The 21,525-nt window shown below is 32.0% G+C and overlaps 2 protein-coding genes across 4 annotated transcripts; both read left to right on the forward strand.

Annotated features, from left to right (window-relative positions):
• The first annotated feature begins 1,681 nt into the window (after positions 1-1,681).
• On the forward strand, positions 1,682-5,956 carry LOC108347732 (probable inactive receptor kinase At4g23740). 3 transcript variants are annotated; one of them, XM_017587162.2, is made up of 3 exons: positions 1,682-2,006; positions 2,615-3,942; positions 4,961-5,956. In XM_017587162.2, exons 2-3 carry the CDS (start codon positions 2,709-2,711, stop codon positions 5,638-5,640), a joined length of 1,914 nt encoding a protein of 637 aa, XP_017442651.1. In that variant the 5' UTR covers positions 1,682-2,006; positions 2,615-2,708; the 3' UTR covers positions 5,641-5,956. The 3 variants fall into 3 exon arrangements, with proteins under 3 accessions (XP_017442651.1, XP_017442650.1, XP_017442652.1); XM_017587161.2 differs by having other exon boundaries at positions 1,682-1,975; XM_017587163.2 differs by having other exon boundaries at positions 1,682-1,942.
• An 11,100-nt stretch (positions 5,957-17,056) lies between these two features.
• LOC108347240 (ethylene-responsive transcription factor CRF1) lies at positions 17,057-19,102 on the forward strand. The gene has a single exon (XM_017586404.2). The coding sequence runs from the start codon at positions 17,464-17,466 to the stop codon at positions 18,787-18,789; it is 1,326 nt and encodes a 441-aa protein (XP_017441893.2). The 5' UTR covers positions 17,057-17,463; the 3' UTR covers positions 18,790-19,102.
• The last annotated feature ends 2,423 nt before the right edge of the window (positions 19,103-21,525 follow it).

The following is a 21,525-nucleotide window of genomic DNA, read 5'->3' on the forward strand; positions in this document are numbered from 1 at the left end:
TTATTACAATACAATCAAAATGATTGATTTCGTTATTTTCTATAGTATTATAACTAAAGTGTTCAACTATTTTATAAAGCATTATTATTAATATATTATTTGAAAATTAAAGCATTAATCTAAATAATTTAAATAAACAAATAATTAAATCTCTAAACTCTTCAAATATTATTAGAGATTAATCTAGTATTTAAAAAATAAAAATATCAATATACACAATTGAAAGAACTAAATAATCATAATAAAAAACTTATGAAAAAAATGATAAAAAACTAAGATTGCTATTGAAGAATTACCAATCAACTTATTTTTAACTTAATTCATATTCATTTAATTCATAAATTAGGTTGAATTTAACCACATTTATAAAAAAAACTATTTTTTTTTTAGCTCAAATGGTAATAAACAAGATTATTATAGAGTTGATAACCCATTTTCCCCTCTCACCCTACCAACATTGTGTTCTTTTTAAATTCTCAATAACAAAACATTTAATATAATTTTAAAAGTATTTATTATAAAAGTTAATATATAACTGTATACAAGAATTTGTATTAATTTCAATATAAAAAGTTCTGTAAAATGCAAATAGCATTGACTCATAGTTTAAAAAAATGTTTATATAAATAATTAAAAGCTATTAAATGGCTAAAGTTGTACCATCAGTATTAATGATTTGACCGAGGCATTTTGCAATAGCAATAGAAGTTTTCAAATTAAAAAAACAGTAAGATAATATTTAACATGTTTTATTATAGTTATAATTCACATTTTACAAAATTGTAAATTAATACTAAAGTTTGAGTTATATTTTAAACAATAAACCATTGTAGACTAAAATAAAAGAAGTCAAACATATTATTAACTGAAAATTTAAAATATATACTTAATTTATTTATAAATATGTTAGTATTAGAGATTACATCCACAAATTATTAATTAATATTTCTAATATTTAAGATCTATTGATGCTGACTAATAGTATAAGGACACTCATTCTACTACAATAAAATAGACAATCAAATGTGAAAAATTTCAACACATGTATTAGTTTGACCCCACTCAACTTAATTCAATTAGTAGAATATCTAATAGTACAGTATTTAAAACGGATGATCTGAAAACATTAGTTTTTTTAAGAAAAAGGAAAAGGTCATGTAACAATTTGTATAATTATGAAATAATTTTAACAAAAGTTAAATTTTGTATTTTTAAAGAAAATAAAAGATAAAAATAGTAAGAGATAGTGGCAAATAAATGTGAAAGAATATTCTGCTGTCAAAGTAGTATTATCTTTAAAAAAATTATCCAAAAGTTCTTAATTTTTATAAATGTCAAACTGATTGATCAATTAAAAAAAATGATTTTATTCTTTTAAAAAAACTATCCATAGTGCCATTTTACACAATTTCCCCTACATTCTGATTAGATACTAGATATAAACTCCACAGTTTAATTCTCTAATTAATTAAGAATCTAATAATAATCTTAAACAATTGGGACAAATTAAAGTCGAAAAGTAAATCCAAAATGAGAGACAGAGTGGTTGTTTTTTATCTTTGTAAACCCAAAAAAACCGAAGGAAATAAGAAGGGACCCACATGTCAATCTCTAATTCGTCCACGTCAGTAATCCCTATAAACCCATATCCCCATCAACATAGGAACAGCGGTTTTCCGTTCCAATCGTTAATCCTTATTCTCTCCAATCTCTCTCCGCATTCACTCTCCACTTCTTACTTAGTGTTATCGCCATTAAGCTCCATGCGTATATCTGTTACTGTTTCAGACGTTTCATTTTTTCTCCCCACAGTTACACTCACCGCTCCAAATAGAGCCGTTGCTGAATGCTCCTCAAAATTTCCTGTCTCTCTTCCACGCACATTCTTCTACCCTTCACAAAATCGTATTTTGCTTACCCCCTTCTCGTTTTGCATTGGAAGGTGCAACTTTTAGCTTGCTAATCTCAGAGCACTGTGAGCATTGTTCCTTAGAAAAACACATCTCGTAGGCTTCTTTTTTTTTTTTTTTTTCTCAACTCTTTTGCATGTTCTCTATGTTATTTAATTATCTTATTTGAGTTTGTAAGAACGCAGAAGGTTAAACTTAAAAGGGTGTTTTGTTTTGTTTCTTTTTCGGAACAAAGAGGACATTCTTTTATCAGATCTGCAAAGAAGATAGAGTGGCTTAGAGCCAAGGAGTTCTAATTCAGCTTCTTTTATCTTCGTATAAAATTTGAATTTTCTCTGTTCGTCATCTCCTCTGAAAAGTTGCTACAGAATAAAGAGCCAAAAGATGCACTATACCTGCTAGAAGTTGAACACATATTATTACTTTTCTTTTCTTTTCTTTTTTCTTTTTTTTAAACAGATTAAATAAATAATGTTTCCCTTTGTTAACTTAAAAACACAACCTGCAAGCTCATTCTTTTATGCACAAGTTTCTCAGTGTCCGCTTCTACTTTGTTAGACAATCTTCTAGGAATCTGATTTTCTTTTCCAGCTTCCACACTTTTTTTTAATTTTCATTCTCTTTTTCGGGTTTCCCCTTTGTCTTAAGGGGAAATGGTGCCTTTTTTTTCGTCTAAACTAACAATCTTGCGGTGATTGTTTCAGTCTATGGAGAAATAGTCTTGTGTTGCTGTGTAAATAAGGTAGCAGGAGAAACTTCTCGTTCCTACTGCTGTCAGGAGTGGAAGGAAAATTTGAAATGGACATTCTACCCATTTTATGTTCCATTTCCCTTTTGTGTTTGGTTATGTGGGAAGGAAGTGGTGAGCCTCTTGAAGATAAGGAGGCGTTGCTTGAGTTTGTGAACAAGTTCCCTCCTTCCAGACCTCTGAATTGGAATGAGAGTTCCCCCATGTGTGCTTCTTGGACTGGTGTGACTTGCAATGAAGACAGGTCCAGAGTAATTGCAATTAGGTTGCCAGGGGTTGGATTTCATGGCACTATTCCACCTGACACTATTAGTCGCCTCGCAGCACTGCAAACTTTGAGCCTCAGATCCAATGTGATATCTGGGCCTTTCCCTTCTGATTTTTCCAATCTAAAGAACTTGTCTTTCCTCTACCTTCAGTTCAACAACTTGTCTGGGCCTTTGCCTGATTTCTCGTCCTGGAAGAACCTCACTGTTGTCAATTTGTCCAATAACCATTTCAATGGCAGCATTCCTGTCTCCCTTAACACCTTGCCTCAGCTTTCTGGTTTGAACCTTGCAAACAACTCTCTTTCTGGGGAAATTCCTGACCTCAACTTGTCCAGATTGCAGGTGCTGAATCTGTCCAACAACAATTTGCAGGGAACTGTGCCCAAATCTCTGTTGAGGTTTCCTGAGTCTGCATTCTCTGGGAATAACATTTCCTTTGGAACTTTTCCCCCAGTTTCTCCGGCACCTCAGCCCGCTTTTGAGCCGGCTTTGAAGTCTAGGAGGCGTAGAAAGCTCAGTGAGGCGGCGCTGTTGGGAGTGGTTGTTGCTGCTGCTGTTTTAGGCCTCCTGGCTTTTGTTTCTTTGACTTTTGTGTGCTGCTCAAGAAGAGGTGAGGAAGATGAGGAAACCTTCGGTGGGAAGTTGCACAAGGGAGAAATGTCTCCTGAGAAAGCTGTCTCAAGGAATCAGGATGCAAATAATAAGCTGGTTTTCTTTGAGGGATGTAATTATGCCTTTGATTTGGAGGATTTGTTGAGGGCTTCCGCTGAGGTTCTGGGAAAGGGAACGTTTGGAACTGCCTACAAGGCAATACTAGAAGATGCTACCACGGTTGTTGTGAAGAGATTAAAGGAGGTAGCTGCTGGCAAGAAGGATTTTGAGCAGCACATGGAGATTGTTGGAAGTCTTAAGCATGAGAATGTTGTTGAGCTCAAGGCATATTATTATTCCAAAGATGAGAAACTCATGGTATATGATTATCACAGTCAGGGGAGCATAGCTTCCATTTTGCATGGTACGTACTACTGTTTTAGCTCATGGCAATCTGTCTTGCAGTTGACTTATGTTCTAATTTGCAATAATGCACTTTAATCAAATGTTAGTAGAGATATGTATTGTCAAATTCACCAATTTAGATGTGCAAAATTCGTCATAAAAATGGATGTGTTGACTATTCAAATTGCTTCTATGCATGTTACGTTTCTGGCTTAGTTGTAGTCACTGACAAGTATGTATAAGTGTTTAAATATGAAGTCTTCTTACACTTTTTTTCGAAAATCTTCATTGGCCCTCCTCCAGTGAATTTGACTCATCTAAAATGAAGATTGTAAAGTGAGAAAGTAAAGCATTTTCATGGTTTTAAACTAAAGTATTTGATAGAAACGAGTCTTTTGATTATTCAAATTATCAAATAGATTCAGTTACATCTTCATTCCTATGACTTAGTTATTGTCACTGACAAGCATGCCTGTATGTGTAAAGTCCAAGACCGTATTCTACTTCTTATGACTAATTTAAAATAAAGATTGTAAAGTGAGAAAGTAGGGTATTTTCATTGTTTTAAATTAAAGTACATTGAAAAGTTAACTCATTTGAAATCATCAGTGAATACAACTTTACTTCCTTTTACGTCTTCTTCTAATAAATCACACATAATTTTACTTTAAAGGAATTAAATTCTCTTTCTCTACATTAAACTTTGAGCATATACTTCCATAACGTGCTGATACATTTATCGTATTTTATTCTCTCTGATTTCTCGCATTTTAACTTGTATCGAGCAAATCAAATCCTTATTGGTATGTTATGATGTTTTGAAGTGTGACTCAAATATTGAACATGGTAGTTAAAGTTATTCAAGTACTCAAATATTGAACATGCTGTATTTCAAAAGAAGTCAAGATTCAAACGATGCAAATAAACTATTTGTCTTGAAATGCTAGTTTGGTACATTCTACACATTACACGACTAACCACATCTATTATACACTGTCCTTACATGTAAAATGCATTATTCTTTCTGAAAATTTCAGCCAAGAGAGGAGAGGAGAGGGTGCCTTTAGATTGGGATACAAGGTTGAAAATAGCCTTAGGTGCTGCAAGAGGCATTGCTCGTATCCATGTTGAGAACGGTGGCAAGCTGGTACATGGCAACATCAAATCCTCAAACATCTTTCTCAACACCAAACATTATGGATGTGTGTCTGACCTTGGTCTGGCAACCATATCAAGCTCACTGGCCTTACCAATATCACGAGCAGCCGGTTACCGGGCACCGGAAGTGACAGACACCAGAAAAGCAGCACAGCCCTCGGATGTTTACAGTTTTGGTGTGGTGCTGCTAGAGCTTCTGACTGGGAAATCCCCTATCCACACTACTGGTGGTGATGAGATTATCCACCTTGTGAGGTGGGTTCATTCAGTTGTGCGTGAGGAATGGACAGCTGAAGTGTTTGACCTGGAACTGATGAGATATCCAAACATAGAAGAAGAGATGGTGGAAATGTTACAGATAGCCATGTCATGTGTGGTGAGGATGCCGGATCAAAGGCCTAGGATGTCTGAAGTTGTCAAGATGATTGAAAATGTGAGGCAGATTGATGCAGACCCTTATTCATCGTCTGGGAACCAAGCTGAACAACTCAAGTTGTCTCAACGTGACAGTGGTAACTCTCCTTCCACTCCCTCCTACTTGCCCAGAGGAAGTGAATGAAAGAAAGGTGTCACCTTTGTTTGATTTCAGTGTTTGTCCATTTTTAGAGCGTGGTTATTATTATCACTACTATTTTTTCTGATATTTAAGTTGCTTGAGTTGATTAATTATTAACTGATTTGACCCTGGTAGAAGAGTACCATGCCCTGGTATAGCAAGAAGTGGTCATAATGTGAAGCATTCCTTTTGTGTGTGTGAACTGAGACAACCTTTACTAAGGTGTACCTTTACCTTTACCTATTGTTTTTCCCTTGCAAGAGGTCTCTAACAACTCTGTTCTTTTATTATATAGGAATTTTTTGACAAATTTACTCCATCCTTTTATAAGATTCTCTGAACTGTCTGTTGAATTATTTTTCTTTTGCTAGAATGTCTTTAATCATGTTATAATGTTTTATGCTTATTACGTGATGAATAAGGTCCTTTTTCTTTCTTTCTTTCTTAGAATTGGAGTGGATGAATAATATAATTTCTTTAAATTAAAAAAATAATAATTTCCTTCGCTTTTATGTTAACATTAGAGAAAAATGTGTAGCTATCGATTAAAATTGCAAATGCATACAGATTAGGAAGACATTAATTTGATAAAAAGGATTGAGATGATGAGGCATTATGATACCAATAGTAATTTTAGAAAAGTAATATTGATCAGTAATAAATCTAATATCACTTCTTAAATTTCTTAATGTAAAAAAAAAGGTATTAATTAGCAAAACAAGATTTGCTAAAGAAAATATGAAGCACTGACCTGGCCTAGTTATGAAAAAGTTGGAAGTTAAAATTGTTTTGAATTACATAATTTAAAAATCTATTTTAAATTATGGAATGAAAGAAGGTCACAGAATCAAAAATATCCATGTGAAAAAGAAAATGTAGTGTCAAAATGTTCATAAAATCACTCAGCAAAACTATTGGGTAATTTACAAAATCCAAAATATAATTAAAGACAAAGTAAGAACTAAGACTTTTATTAGGCGGAAAAGATAATTGCATATATCATAGGAAAAAGATGAATTATATGTTCAAATATGAGTTATATGAGAAAAAAAACTATCAGATTTTTGCCTGATATCGAAAAACTAAAAAAAAAATACTGTAGTGATGTTGACAATACATAAGATTAGATGAAGAATTTCAAATTTTGAAAACGTGTGTAAGAAATTTAAATGTTAAAAGCTATTCATAAATTGTTAATAAATATTACAAATTATACGTAAAACAATAAAATATTGATTTGGATTATAGTTCAACTTCTTAATAGTAAGGGCAGTTTTAAACATAATCCATCCTTTTGGACGGACTAACTCATTCAAGTCGTTTTGCCACCTTTAGAGAAAGGACGTCGAATGAAAAAAAGATGTGTAACCAAGTTGATTTGAGAAGGGAGAAAATTATGGTTACTGAAGTAATTTAAAAATACAAACAAGGAAGGGGTAGTGGAACTTAGCAATTAGAGGGAGAGTGTAGATAGAAAAAGGCTAACAAAAACCACCAACGTGGGCCATATTACGCTATGTTATAGGTCCCTTTTTTTCAAAAGAAAAAATATTAAACTTTTGGTGAAAATAAATGTTTTAGGGCATTTTACTTTTATTTTGTTTTCTTGTTTTATTTTACTTTATAAATCTGATATTTTATAGTCAATTATTTCTGTTTTTAAAATTTGATATACAAAACTAGTAAGAAAATGAAAAGAAGAACAGATTAAAACAATTTTTAAAAAAAAAATTAATATAAGAATAAAGAAACAAAATTAGAAATTAAAAACAAAAACATTCGAAGAAAAAACACCATCAAAGTTGTGTCACTTGACTCTCTTACATTTTGACACCCCGAAGAAAAATTGTAGCCCCAAAAATAGAAAAAAAAAAGTTATCTCTCCACTTTAACCTGCCCTTGAAACAGTGTCTCACTGTGACAATGAACATTAAATAGGAAAGTCTAACAAAAGAAAACCACGGAATGCAGAATTTGGATTGCAGTAAATGACTCATTTCATGATGGGTTGCCATACATGTTCATTCAGCTATAACTACGTACCCACAAACTCCATTCCTCTAGTAGTATGTTTTGCACATGTTTCAATAAATCTATCACAGTAACTAAATAACTTACAAATAAATCTAAAACAAGTATTTGAATGTTCAATCAAACATGCATTGAAATTGAGTACACAATTTTGGAAGGTAGGAAAAAAGTTAGAAAGTTTATACTGTGAAGTAGAGTAAATTACTTTCAAAGTTGTTTTGTTAGAATAATGTGCACGGGAGGATCTCCATGGTAAAGATGGTATTAATTACAGGTGCAGCTAACTTTGGATAAGCAGATCCAGTGAGCTAGATCACATTTTCAATTTTCCATTTATTACTCTGGTCAAAAGTGTATCTAACATCAAGCCATGTTAAATTTTTTTTCCTAACTTACTGAACAGTCATTGGGAAGCTATTTAAATGTTTCCACCAACTTTTATAAATTACCCCATAAGAGATGTTGATGCCATCTCTTTACATCCTAGATTTTTGGAGTAGATAAAAGAGGAAAGGGCACTCATATTCTAAGGCCATTTGAAACTGTCAGCCACACTCTAATGCTTAAAATGTTACTATAACCTATGCTTTCTTATTCAATGTTTGATGGACTCTAATAAATGCGATTATGCATTATTGGAAATAACCATATATATATATATATATATATATATAGACTCCTTCATAGTAAATGTGCAATTCAAGCTCATAATTCATCAATTCCATTAGCATGCTCTCAAAATGGATTAGGATTTCCAATTCGGCCTACGTGTTTAGATCGGGTTGGATTTGAAAAAAATAATTTTTTTTATAGGATTAATTTTCAATTCGTTCATTTAAAATTCGGTTCACTTGGTTTGAACCTATGGTGAGCTGAGTTGACTTATTAACCCACCTAGTTTAATTTAATTATTTATTATTTTGTGTTTCAATAGTATTAGATAACATTTTTTTATTGTATTGTAAATGAGAATAAAGAAAAAAATGTTTCAAAGAGAGCAAAATATTATAAATTTATCCATTCAAGACTCTAATATTATAAATGGATAAATGACACAAAAATTATTAATATTATAAACTTATTTATTAGCTTTTTGAGTTAGATTACATTTGAGTTGTATATTAATTCTTTTATTTTGAATTGCCGAGTTTAACATCGTTTTAGAGAGAAATTATTTAAATTTGAATTTCAAAAGAAATTATAATTTTTTTGGATTAAAAAAAAAATTGTAATAAATGAGCCTACTCATTTAGCCCACCCATGTGGACCGGACCAGGTTTGACTGTTGGGTCTATCGAGGAGAAGGTTCCCTTGTGGGTTACACAAACACCAGTAACATATGAGCCACCAACTACATAAGGGATCAACACCACTCTTTACCAAAAACCTTAAGGTAATGGATTAATGAGTCTTTCATCTTTATATATTACTCTACTTTTTCATTTCTATCCAATGTGGGATTTGGACTCACACTTGGATTCCCAACAATTTCAACTCACTAATAAATGAACTGGATTGGATTAGTTCACTAAGTGAGCAACTCGTGATGGGCCGAGTTAGATTGGACCGGGTAACCTATTTTGATAGTACTAATATTAAGTTTACATCATACATTACTTTATGGTCGAAGATTTCTAATTAACTAAAAATAAAACATATTTATAATATATAATATTTTATTAATTAATTTTGAAAGATTAAATTAGATTTAAATTTAATATGTAAGAAGATATTATATTCATTAAAAGTTTTTTTTTAAAATTTAAATTTAATTATTAAGACTTATAAAAATAGGCAAAAACACGAAGCTAAATTTGGTTGTCCGTCCTGTGAAAGGTTACAATAATGAAGGGAAATTAAAGAATCTTTGATGAACATGCTATCCATATCCATGCTGAATTATCTGATTAAGTGTAGAAGAACTCAGGGAGAACATTTGAATTTTATTACATACGAAAATATGTTTCATCCTTAATGTTGTGTAGAGGCAAGTAGTTGGGGTTATGAATTGATGTTTGAGAGGTTGGTGTATATGTATGTACCCAGATGACAGACGGGTGCAGCTCGCTGCATGCACATGCTCTTGTCCAAATTAATGGATATCTCATGCTATTCTGTTCCAGTAAATCTTTCTTTCTGCTACATACGTGTGTACCAAGTTTTCTTGGCCCTTAACGTGTTCTTGTAGGACATGTATAAACCTCAGATAAATTTTTTTATAGTGTATTTAAGGTAATTTAAAGAATAATTCATTTTTTTTACAATTTGTAACTTTTTGAAACAAAATGAATTATTTAATGAGAAAATTAAAAATAAAATAAAACTTGCAAGCACATAATTCAAACAATAAAATTTGAAATCCACTCAAAAGCAAAAGAAATTAAAATCTCAAAATAACCTTTTTTACCATAGATGTCAATTTGAAGACACGTGACAACTTCAACCTACCCATAAACAAGTTTCCATTTTATTTGTCCATTGAGTCGACTTAGATTAACCTTTGGTCCTAACCTGCTCGGATCAATCTTCAACCTAGTTTCATTTTACTCGACTTTTGATGTGGACTAATCTTATTTGACTTTTGGTTGAACCAACTCGACTCGTTATTCGATCCAACCAACTCAAGTCAACTCAGATTGAATTCAATTAAAGTTGACTTAGCTCAACCTTCGACTTTAATCAATTATGATTGACTCTAGTTGATTCTTTTATGTAGTCGACTTAAGATGACTTTTGATTGAGTTAAGTCAGTTTAACCTTCAACTATACCAATTATACTTGACCTTTGAATTAGAGTTAGATCTTCGGTCTCTCAGCTCAAGCTAGCTTGCATTGACATTTGGTCTAAACTAGCCCAACCTTATCTTAGTGTGACTTAATTTGATTATTTAACCCAAATAAACTTGACTTGACCATTGGCTTTGCTAACTTTGTTCAATCTTGAACCAAGTTCACTTAACTCGACCTTCAATCCAGACCAACTCAACTCGATCTTCAACCTGGATCGACACAACTCGATTTTTAGTCCAGACTAACTTTACTCAATCTTCAACCCAGTTTGACTTCTTAATTCTTTAACTCGATCGACTTGGGTTGGTTTGACTCAATATTTTATCTGTTCTATTCAAATAAAATATTTATAAAATAATTTTTTTATTACAAATAATTAAAAATATTATATATTTCAATTTCTTAGAATGGTTGGAATACGTCATCCAAACACAATGTTAATATCAATACCAATTTATCCATAAGTTAAAATATTTTTTTAAATATTATAATATAATTAATCGATCATAAATAATAGAAATAATTTCTTATTTATTGGGTATGTCAATTATACACAATATATCATTCTTATGAATATTTTTAGGATCATGTTATTTTGACATCGAATTTTCTTTTTCATTTGACATTCATTATTTTATGTTTTAATTTTATAAAAAGTTAATGACTATTTTTACCTTTGAGAATGGATTATGAAGTAGCTCTTTGGCTGTGAATCGTTTCCCATATTTTTATTTAATTTTAACACTTTATTTTAAAGGTGATATAATCACAATGAACAATAAGTTAGATTGTTGACTTATTTTAAAATGTTTCAAGTATTTAATTTCTCAATCTTTCATTCCGAAATCTATAATACTAAAAATAGCATGTCTTATGACCATAACTCGCAGAAGAAAAACCAACGTCATGGTTTATCAGTTTAACAATTATATATTGAAAAGGTTGGTTAACACGACCATTTTTCTATTATTTATAAAAATAGCATTACAGACAGAAACTGATAAGTAGAAGAGTATGTGTTTAATAAATAAAACTATAAATGATATTTTTTGGATAAATGTTCTTTAAAAAAGATTATACTTAATTGTAAAAAAAAAATAAAGTGAATAACAATTTTTTAATATATAAGTAATTATTTTTCTTTGTGCAGGTCAGAAATGGCTTTATCTGTCTATAAAAAATAATATTAATAAAGAAAAGGCAATTGTGTGTATTAATGCACTTTTTATTATCATGTATGTAAGTAATATTTATCCAACATGTCTTACTAGTCAGTTTATTAGTCTCTCAATTAATAATGTGCGAACTAAACTAAAAAGGAAATGAAGCGCACTTTTATCATGATATTATTACAATAAGCTTAACTATATATTTTCTGTATTCTGTGTTATTCACTGTTATTTTTTTTAATTTAATATGCTCATTTTATTTCCGAATATTATTATTTAGTTATATAATCTTAATTCCACAATCAATATTTAATAAAAATATTTGCGTGACAGTACTATACTATGTTTGAATGTGCACGTGATGACATTAACAATATACAAAACCAAATGTTAAGTCAATACTTTTTCAAAATATATATTGCATACCAATTTAAAATATTATATTTAAAACAGTTTTAAAACAAATGTATACAAAATGAGAACAGCAAAAAAAATGCAAAATATGATAGGGAGATTGAATTATGTTTTTGTTTACTTTTGTCATATTAATATGTTTATTTCTGATTTTTTTTATTTCTACTTTTTTGTTAAAATGACATATAATATAACTCCCGGAATAATATCTGAATGTTGTGTCGAGAAAGTTCACCTATAATTTTAACTTTGGCTTAAATGCTTTTTTGTTTCTATTTTCCTCAACTTTCTTTAATAATTTTAACTTTGATTTAAATACATTTTTTTTGTCAACTTTATTTATTTAATGTGTGACTATTTTTTTAATATTTAATAAAGTCTTAAATTTTGTAATTTATTTAATTTGATCCTATTTTATGATGTTGTCTAAATCGTTAATTGTAGACGATATATGTTGGTAGTGTTTGAATGAATTGTTACTTACATGGCCCGTCATGCAAAGTGAGAGTTGTTTATATAGCTGACGATCTGCGTTCTAATGCAGGTGTTCTTCGTGTGCATGATGCATATGCTTTATGATTTGTTGTGTATTCACGTTTGTGGTGACATAATATTGAAGTTGTTGTGATGGTTGATTACATGCGGTGAGTTGCGTTCGTGAGATGATTCATCGTTTGAAGCTCATGATTCGAGATTTTGTAATTTAAGGTTCAATGGTGGTTTTGTGATTTAGGGTTTGATTTGCTTACACAGTTGACGAGACTAATTCAGCATACCATGATGAGGTTATTGATCTGGTTCATTTAGCTCACGAAATTCTTTTATATGCATTCTGATGTAGGTGTTCTTCGTGTGCGTGGTGTGGATGAGTTTCTGGTTGATTGCGTTTTCATGTTTGTAGTGACACAACATTGACGCTATTAAAAGTTTCAGTGATGGTTCATCCTGTTAAGTTAAAGATTTAGGGTTTTTGTGATTTAGGGTTAAATGGTGGTTGAATTGATGTTTGCACTGTTGTCACGTTTTGCTGGTGGTTCATCGTTGTTTTCGTTGGTGGTTTGATTCTCAATCTATGCTATGTGTGGTTTGCAATTAGAGGTTATGAAAAGATGGATTCACATTTTGCATTGAAGGCTAACACTAGTACAGCGAAGGGAAACGACAGCGGTTGTTTTTGAATATACGCTTCGATTTTAGAACCGCGACATATACAGGCGAGGTAAAAAGGTTTGACACTTTAGGCCGCGGTTCCAACCGCGGTAATAACCTGGGGATATGACAGCGGTTCTTGCTTGAACCGCGACCAAAACCCTATTTTTTTTTATAAAGAAAATTCGTGTAACCTTTGGCCTCGGTTTTGCCACAATCGAGGCCTATTCTCCTGCAATTTTTTTAATAGCAGGTCTGTTTTTGTGATATCCATTATCACAAAAACAGACCTGCATATTAAACAATATCATAACAACACAGATTCAACACAATAGTCAATTATTTACATCACATAATGTACAAAGTCTAATAACTATAAATCAACATGATCTAATGTATTTTAAATCTAATAATTATGAACTATTATATAATCTAACTAAATGTTTTGCAATTGCTTTCCTGTGGCTTCTCAAGAATTGGAGTAGGAGTCTTTAATCTTTGCACAAGACAATTGATATTAATTACTGTATATGAATTCCAAAAAATTTCATATATCAACATACAAAAAATTAAAAATTTGCAAAAAAGGTTTAATAAATACAATAATAGGAACTTGAGAGCGTGAAAAAGGAGCCAACAACAGAGAAGATACGATTACCCAAGTTTTGGAATGCAACAAAATCACAATACCTACACACAAATACAACAAAACGTAAGTCTCATCATCCAAAATAAAAAAAAAAATGCAAGAAAATAATCAAAAAACTTATCTAAACAATCCAAAAACGCGAAGAAAAAAATGAACAAACCACGGCAACGACACAATAATGCTTCAAAATTGATTTTGATCGGTGTAAATGCTTCCAAAATGATCACGAAGGCAACGACGACAATCAAAATCAAGGTTGATCGGTGAGAATGCAATGAAAACGACGAGAATGGGCTCGATGGAGGAGAGCTGTTCAGAGAGTTTGAACAGTTTCAGAGAGTTCGAGGAAGACGAAACTGTTCACTCTCTGTAATATTTTTTTAACCTAATCAAATGTTACTACCTCGGCTCATTAGAAAACCGGGGTAATAGAGGGGATACGGCCTCAGTTCCCAACTTAATAGAGGCCTATTCTCCTAAAAAAAATTAAAATTGATTTGAAATGGCAATTTTGAAATTTTTTTCAACCTTTATGCCGCGGTTCCCCGCCTAACCAAGGCTTATTCTCTTAACTATTTAAAATTTGTTCAGATCAAGGAATAGGTCGCGGTTCCCCTAAGAACCGAGGCCTATTCCCTGACGGTCTGACTCCAAATTTATTTAAGAACTGTCTTGGGGGGAATGTCAGAATTTTGAAGGGACAATAGGCCGCGGTTCCCCCAAAACCGAGGTTTATTCCCTGATGGTCTGACTCCAAATTTATTTCAGGATTGACTTGGCGGAAATGTCAGAATTTTGGAGGGACAATAGGTCGCGGTTCCCCTTAGAACCGAGGCCTATTCCCCTGTAAATTTATTTCAGGACTGCTTTGGGGGGAATGTCATAATTTTGTAGGGACAACAGGCCGTGGTTCCCCTCAAAACCAAGGCCGAAAAGCATATACTATCGCGGGTCTGTTCCAACCGAGGCCTATACTGTTGATATAATTTCAAAAATGCCACTAGAACCCGAAGCATAATGTTGCACGGTAATAAATCAATTTTTTAGTAGTGTAATAGTGGTTCAAAGTGTAGGTAGTGAACCAAAGCATAATATTGCGTGGTAATAAATCAATTTTTTACTAGTGTAATAGTGGTTCAAAGTGCAAGTAGTGAAGATAACATGAAGATGCTGGTAGCGTGGTTCGTGATTCTTCTTAGCTAGTATTGGTCTGGTGATGGCTCCAATGGTGAATGACAGCGTAGTTCGATAACAACATAAGTAATTCTCATTGTGCATGACAATAATGTAAGTAATAATCTAACCACTCATTCAAAATAATTCACCCACCTTTTAAAATAAAAAGTTAAATGGTGTAAATATAAAATATAAATATAACATACTCATTCATATTTTTGTAACCTTCCAAAAATAAGAATATACGTTACTTTTTTTCATATTTCCAGAAAACAAAAATATTGGACAAAACATGTCGTTTATATTGGATAAAATATTGTATGTTAATATTAATTCAATTTAATCTGCTCAGAAACACAAGTAGACTTTGTGATATGTGTAGAAAAAAATTCCCTACTAGTACAAACCATTCAACTTACCATGTTATGAAATTGTTTTTTATTGACTATTACTTTTTGATTAATGAACTTTAGTTATATGTTATTTATTGTTAAATAAAAACATTTGAATTACATTGGGAAATGAGAATGCAACTTGCATACGGTTCTGACAAAATGGAGTAATGAAATGGTTGCGGATGATGAATTAGTGATAAATTAAGGAGAGCAGTAAATTATTCAGGTTGTTTGTTTTGTAATCCTTGTTCATAGCATTCTGTTCTCAAATTTTCAATCATTCCCACATCATTTGCATTCTCTCTTTTGCTTCAACTGTTGACTGCAGTCAAACTCTTTGTGGCTGCTTTCTTCCTTCAACCGCACCTCATTACCCAATGGTTTCATTACACAACTATAAAATTATAAAATATCATATTTACTTTTTTTATTATTAATACATACATGAAATTTATTAACAAATAAGATTAAAGTAAGATTACGATAAAAGTAGTTAATATTATGTAAAATCTGAAAGTGGGAAATAAATAAAAGTCTTGAAAGTATTTAACAAAGCTGGAAAATATCTTCCGTTGCAAAAAATTTAAACAAGATGGAAAATAGTCTAAGAAGTTAGAAGAATAAGACTGAAAATAAAGGTGATTGTACTCTGTCTAAAGTATGTACTGGTCAACATAGGAAAAATTCATCTTCCAATATAAATAACTGACCGGTTTATGATTGATACGATCAACCGATTGGTCAGGGAACATCGTATTTAATAAATAAGTTAGAAAACATTAATGATTAATTAATAAATTTAATAACAATATCAAATATGAATATATGATATTAATGAATAATTAATATATTATATTATCTGAAAATACAAGATTAATAGATTTGATTATTATGAAATCTATAAATATAAAATTAATAATCAAGTAAATATACTTTTCTAAAATCACATAAATCTTTTTAAAAATTATATCTGACTTGAGCTTGAAGAGAGTGTTGTCTATGAGTCACCTACGAATCGATAGCAAACACCTTGGTGAAATAAGAACGTTAGGAGACGGAGTAAAGCAGAAAGGTGGACGGTTGTAGAAGATTGAATACGTGAGCACATAAAGCGAAACGGAGAAAAGAAGGACGTTACCCATAAGAGTGGTGATTTGATTTGACTTTATGAATATGATAGTATAGTGTTATGTATGTATGCTCAAGAAGGTTCTGTTTGTTTTGTGGCTCAAGGCATGCATACGAGTAAGCAACTAATTTTCCATTTTCCCATGCATATAAGTAAACAAATATTTCCAATGAATTAATGATGATGATGACCCAGAACTTCCTCAGCGTGCTTTTTTCGGCATCTGTTATCCACTTACCTCTTTAATTTAACATAAAAAATATGGCTGAAATAAAGGCAAAACAATTCTGAATTACTTCTGCTAATCCACGTCCCAAAATGAATAATGCAGAACCTTCAAATGAAATTGAATTAACCGTTAGAGAAGAACTAAGAAGACCTCTTTTCAGTCAAAGAATGGCTGACCTGAGCCAAAGTGTCTCACCTCACGTGATCGGTGTGCCTTCTGTCTTCCCACATGTCCTTTTATCATTTGCCTTAGTTCTGCCACATTTCCTATGTATCTACGCATCACCTCACCAAAGGTTAAGCCAAAAAAACATTAAAGTAAATCGCATTGATTAAAATAGATGGCATTTAAACCCAGTGTAAGTGTAACTCATAGGTCTGTTGGAACCTAGCTACTGTAAAATAGGTTTCAGGTAACAAAAGAAACAGTACTTTTTCATAGATTTTCTTCCCTCTCCTCACCCCTTTCTTCTTCAAACCAATTCCTTCGATTTCACATCTTTTAACTTTTCATACTGTGCCTTTCGTATCACCAACTGTGCCTTTCATATCACCACCGATGGTTTGCCAGAGTCGTTTTAGTTCATCTTGTTATTTTGCAGCAGCTACATTATTCCCTTTTCCTGTCATGTAAACTGTTAAAATTGAATATCTTTAGCGGAAAAATGTACACTTTTTCTTCGTCCCAGAGGGTACATGTGGTGGGTGCTGTGTTCTAAGCTTACAACATTTCTTCTTACATCTCTTTTATTCCACGCTGGTGCGAGCAGTGATGCACGCTGTTATTCTCTCCTTTTAAACGTAACTTTCGTTGAACCTTCTCGTTCTTTAATAACTTTAGAAACACTATTTACCCATATTGACGCTACGTTTCTGATTTCTCTCCCTTTTGAGCTTCTCTCTGACGTGTTCTCTCTTTCCTTTCCCTCTTTATTTATATTCTCCCATCCCTTCCGCTCGTGTCCACTCTCTCCATTCTCCAAGGAATCTGTATCACTCTCTCTCTTACTCTCTCCTTCTTTCTCTTTTTTTCTTTATCTTTTCCCTTTCATTTCTCCGACTCTCTCCACCGTGACCCTCAATGCTGTTATGGCTTCGTCTGCCATCAAGCAAACACAACACCTTAACCGCACCAAACTCCTCGTCCAAGAACACACCCTTCTGAAAAACCATCACCATCCCAAACTCGTGCGGATACGTGTCACCGACGCCGACGCCACGGACTCCTCCAGCGACGACGAGCAGCCCTCCGTGCCCTCCACGCGCCGCAGAGTCAAAAGCTTCGTCAACGAGATTACCATCCACGGCGCCCGAGTTAAAGTTGTTTCCAGGAAAAGAAAGGTGAAGTCTGGCGGCGCTCCGGCGCTCCGGCGGCGAACTGGGGCGAGGAAGTTCCGCGGAGTGAGGCAGCGGCCGTGGGGGAAATGGGCGGCTGAGATAAGGGACCCGTCGCGCCGCGTGAGGCTGTGGCTGGGCACTTACGACACCGCCGAGGAAGCCGCCATTGTGTACGACAACGCCGCCATTCAGCTGCGCGGCGCCGACGCGCTCACCAATTTCATAACGCCCCCGGCGGAGGACAGAAAAACCGGTTACTGCTCCGGCGAGGAGTCTCCCAGTGAGGAGCTGCGTTCCCCCACTTCGGTTCTTCGGTGCTGTTGGGCGTCCGAGGAAGCTGAATCGGTAACCGCAAACGACGCGGTTGGTCCGGCGAGCGAGTGCGAACATTCATGGTTTTCAGAGGATAGTAAGTTGAAAGATGAGTCAGTGTTTGGTATTCCTGAGGACGTTGTATTCGGATTTGAAAGCACTTTGGATATGTTTGACGAGTGTGATAACAACGTTGCAGAGAGCAGTGGTATATTCTTGGGCGATGATTTTGATTTGAGTGGATGCTTTGTTAGTGAGAAAGAGAATTTAGATTTGGGTTTTGGTTTTGGGTTTACGAGTTGGCAAAGAGAGTGCGATAATTTCCAAGACATTGGGGATTTGTTTGTTTGGGATCCTCTTGTTGCTCTTTGATTCAGACACCATTCTCGTCTTGTAATTCTATGCCAACAACCAAAAGGTTGCCATCAGTTTTGTTTTCTGGGGTTTTAGGCAAAAAAACATGTTTTTCTTTTTAATTTTCCTTTTCGTTTTCGATTGACATGAGTGGTAGTATTTTTGAAAGGAGAGAAATTTTCTATTTTCTTATTTTCTTATTTTCTATTCCATCATATGTTTATTAACACTGATCGTAAAACCGTGCGTCCCACGGAGCCACCTCTGTTCTGTGTCTTGTAATATATATAAAATTCTTCTGTCTCGTAAGTTAGTCGTTTTGTTTTATTTATTTATTTTTAGCAGCAAATGGTGTTATTTACCTTCTTGGTACACGAGTTTGCAGGTTAAAACAAACCGCCATTGTTCATGCATCCATCTACTGGTCTACACCGTTTAATTTTGTCTTTACCTCTCTAGAATGGTTAATTTTGATATCATTCTTTATTTACAATTGACCTCAAAAGAATTTAACACTTTATACCATGTAATAGATTATACAATTTTAAATAACATGAAACATAAGATTACATATAATTTAAAATAAGCAAACTATAATATAGGAATATGTCATGTTATTAAGTAGAATGTTAAGAGAATTTATTTGTGTTATGTTAAAATTTATATACATAGACTGTTGTGAAAAATGATGAATATTTATTTTAAATTTGCAATAAACATGAAAGAAATCTTCAACGCTGATAAAGTATTTTGAAAATAACATTTTTAGTAATAAAAGCAAATATGCAATTCATATCACATTTTAGTGAATGATTATTTTTCTAATTCAGTAATGTATCGTCTACTGATAACTCTATTAAAGTGTGTAAATAAATATAACTAAAAAAAATGGCGTAGATAGAATGAATAATGTTCATAACTACTAATTTTGAAGGTTATTCCGTCATTTTTTTTTGTTGAAGATTATTGTTCTAAGGTAATTAATTTACCATCCATGAATAAATGTTTATATAAAAGTGTGCAAAATAATTTTACGAAATTTCGTTTTTGAAAACAATGCTTACTATTATCTTTCTGATATACGTTAAAAAAAATGTATAGTGCAAGCCATCAAATTTACCTCCACTCTTTAAATTTTGTCTAACCAATGGTATCTATCAGAAAGTGACTAAAAAAATAGGAGAAATTCACTAATAAGAAAAGAAGATGTTTGAACGTGAAAGATACCATACAAAGTAGTATATAACTATTTTGTTACTTTTTAAAATACTAATAAAAATGCTCTTTAGTTACATTTAATTAAAAAATAATAAAACTTGAAACTAAGATATTATCACTATATTTTTAACAGCGAACTTCAGTCAGATTTAGACTTCAGATTAATTAAATAAATTTAAAATGTGTTAAAATGGATAATATTGGACTAATGTGGTTAATAAAACTCTAAACCATTCAAATTCACAAACAACCAAATGTGTGATGTTGGTATGAAATTTGTAAGTATAAGGATTCATTTTATTAAGTGCATATAAGTTTCAATTAGTTTCAACCTATTTTTTCTTAAACAAAATATTCAATATTCAATTACACTGAGCATTACGTTTTTTTATTAAATTGTGATAATTTTTCATTTCAACTAATATCCTTTTTTTTTCTTTTATCAATGTTCTTTCATGAAGTCATATCTTCGTCAAAAACACCATGAAAATCGTGTTTGATTTCCAACTCCATAAACAACTTTTTATATGTTTTTAAGTATATTTTAAAGTTTGTTTAATGAAGATTTTATCAAGACACTGAAAGAAAATGTATAAAAGAAGAGATGAGAGAATATCTCTCCTTTATACTTGTCATTTTAATTAAAATTCTACTATTTCTTGTATCAAATATTATAAGAATGTATTTACATTAGTATTAAATGTATTTATTGAGAATTTTATTTTTATCAACAACAAAAAATTAATTAAATATAACAAAATATTTGGAATGTCTTAACATTTATTATAGAAACACTACATAACTAAATATTATTATTTTGTAACTTCGTAATAATTTAATAAACTAAAATCGTTAACGAATAATAGATTATATTAATATAAACACTATATATATATATATATATATATATATATTTAATTACGATTTAATAAATCACTCCACATCTATATTTAAAAAACTTCTTTTACTAAAAAAAAAATAGTTTTGAAAATTTATATTCTCTGTATGTTTGTTTTAATTGTTAAATGTACGTGACATTTTAGAATAGTCAAATAAGAATCCTCATGAACATTTTATTTAAGCTTTCGTATTCAGATGTTTAATTTTGTTTTTTTTAACTTTAAATTTTGAAATGAATTTGGCAAGTAACGCCGACACCTAACATAAACAGTACAATAGAACGTATAGTACATGTGCTCAGAAATCTTTCTACTGTTTATTGTAGTGTTTGCTTCAGTGAAATTAATGCCGTCACCTACACACTTCACCGGATATTCAAACCCTGCAAAACCACTTTCTTACCAGAATAATTTGCTACCTCCTATTTTCTTGCTTAATTTCTGCAGCTTAGGATTAGAACTTTCAAACAAAACACCATATCTCAACTTAATTTAAATATATAAATCTATTTTTCCAAGAAGAATCACCTCATAGATAGTTAGACACGAGTACAATTCACATATAAAAAAATTTATATTATTTGAATTTTTTAACGTTTTTCTACATTGCATCCTGTCAACTCTGAAAGTAAACTCT

The sequence above is a fragment of the Vigna angularis genome, chromosome 1, assembly GCF_016808095.1.
Source record: "Vigna angularis cultivar LongXiaoDou No.4 chromosome 1, ASM1680809v1, whole genome shotgun sequence".
Taxonomy (NCBI): domain Eukaryota; kingdom Viridiplantae; phylum Streptophyta; class Magnoliopsida; order Fabales; family Fabaceae; genus Vigna; species Vigna angularis.

Coding starts and splice junctions, on each gene's coding strand:
- LOC108347732 (XM_017587162.2), top strand. CDS start 2,709: ATGGACATTCTACCCATTTTATGTTCCATTTCCCTTTTGTGTTTGGTT. Junction 3,943..4,960: donor CATAGCTTCCATTTTGCATG/GTACGTACTACT, acceptor TGAAAATTTCAG/CCAAGAGAGGAGAGGAGAGG.
- LOC108347240 (XM_017586404.2), top strand. CDS start 17,464: ATGTGGTGGGTGCTGTGTTCTAAGCTTACAACATTTCTTCTTACATCT.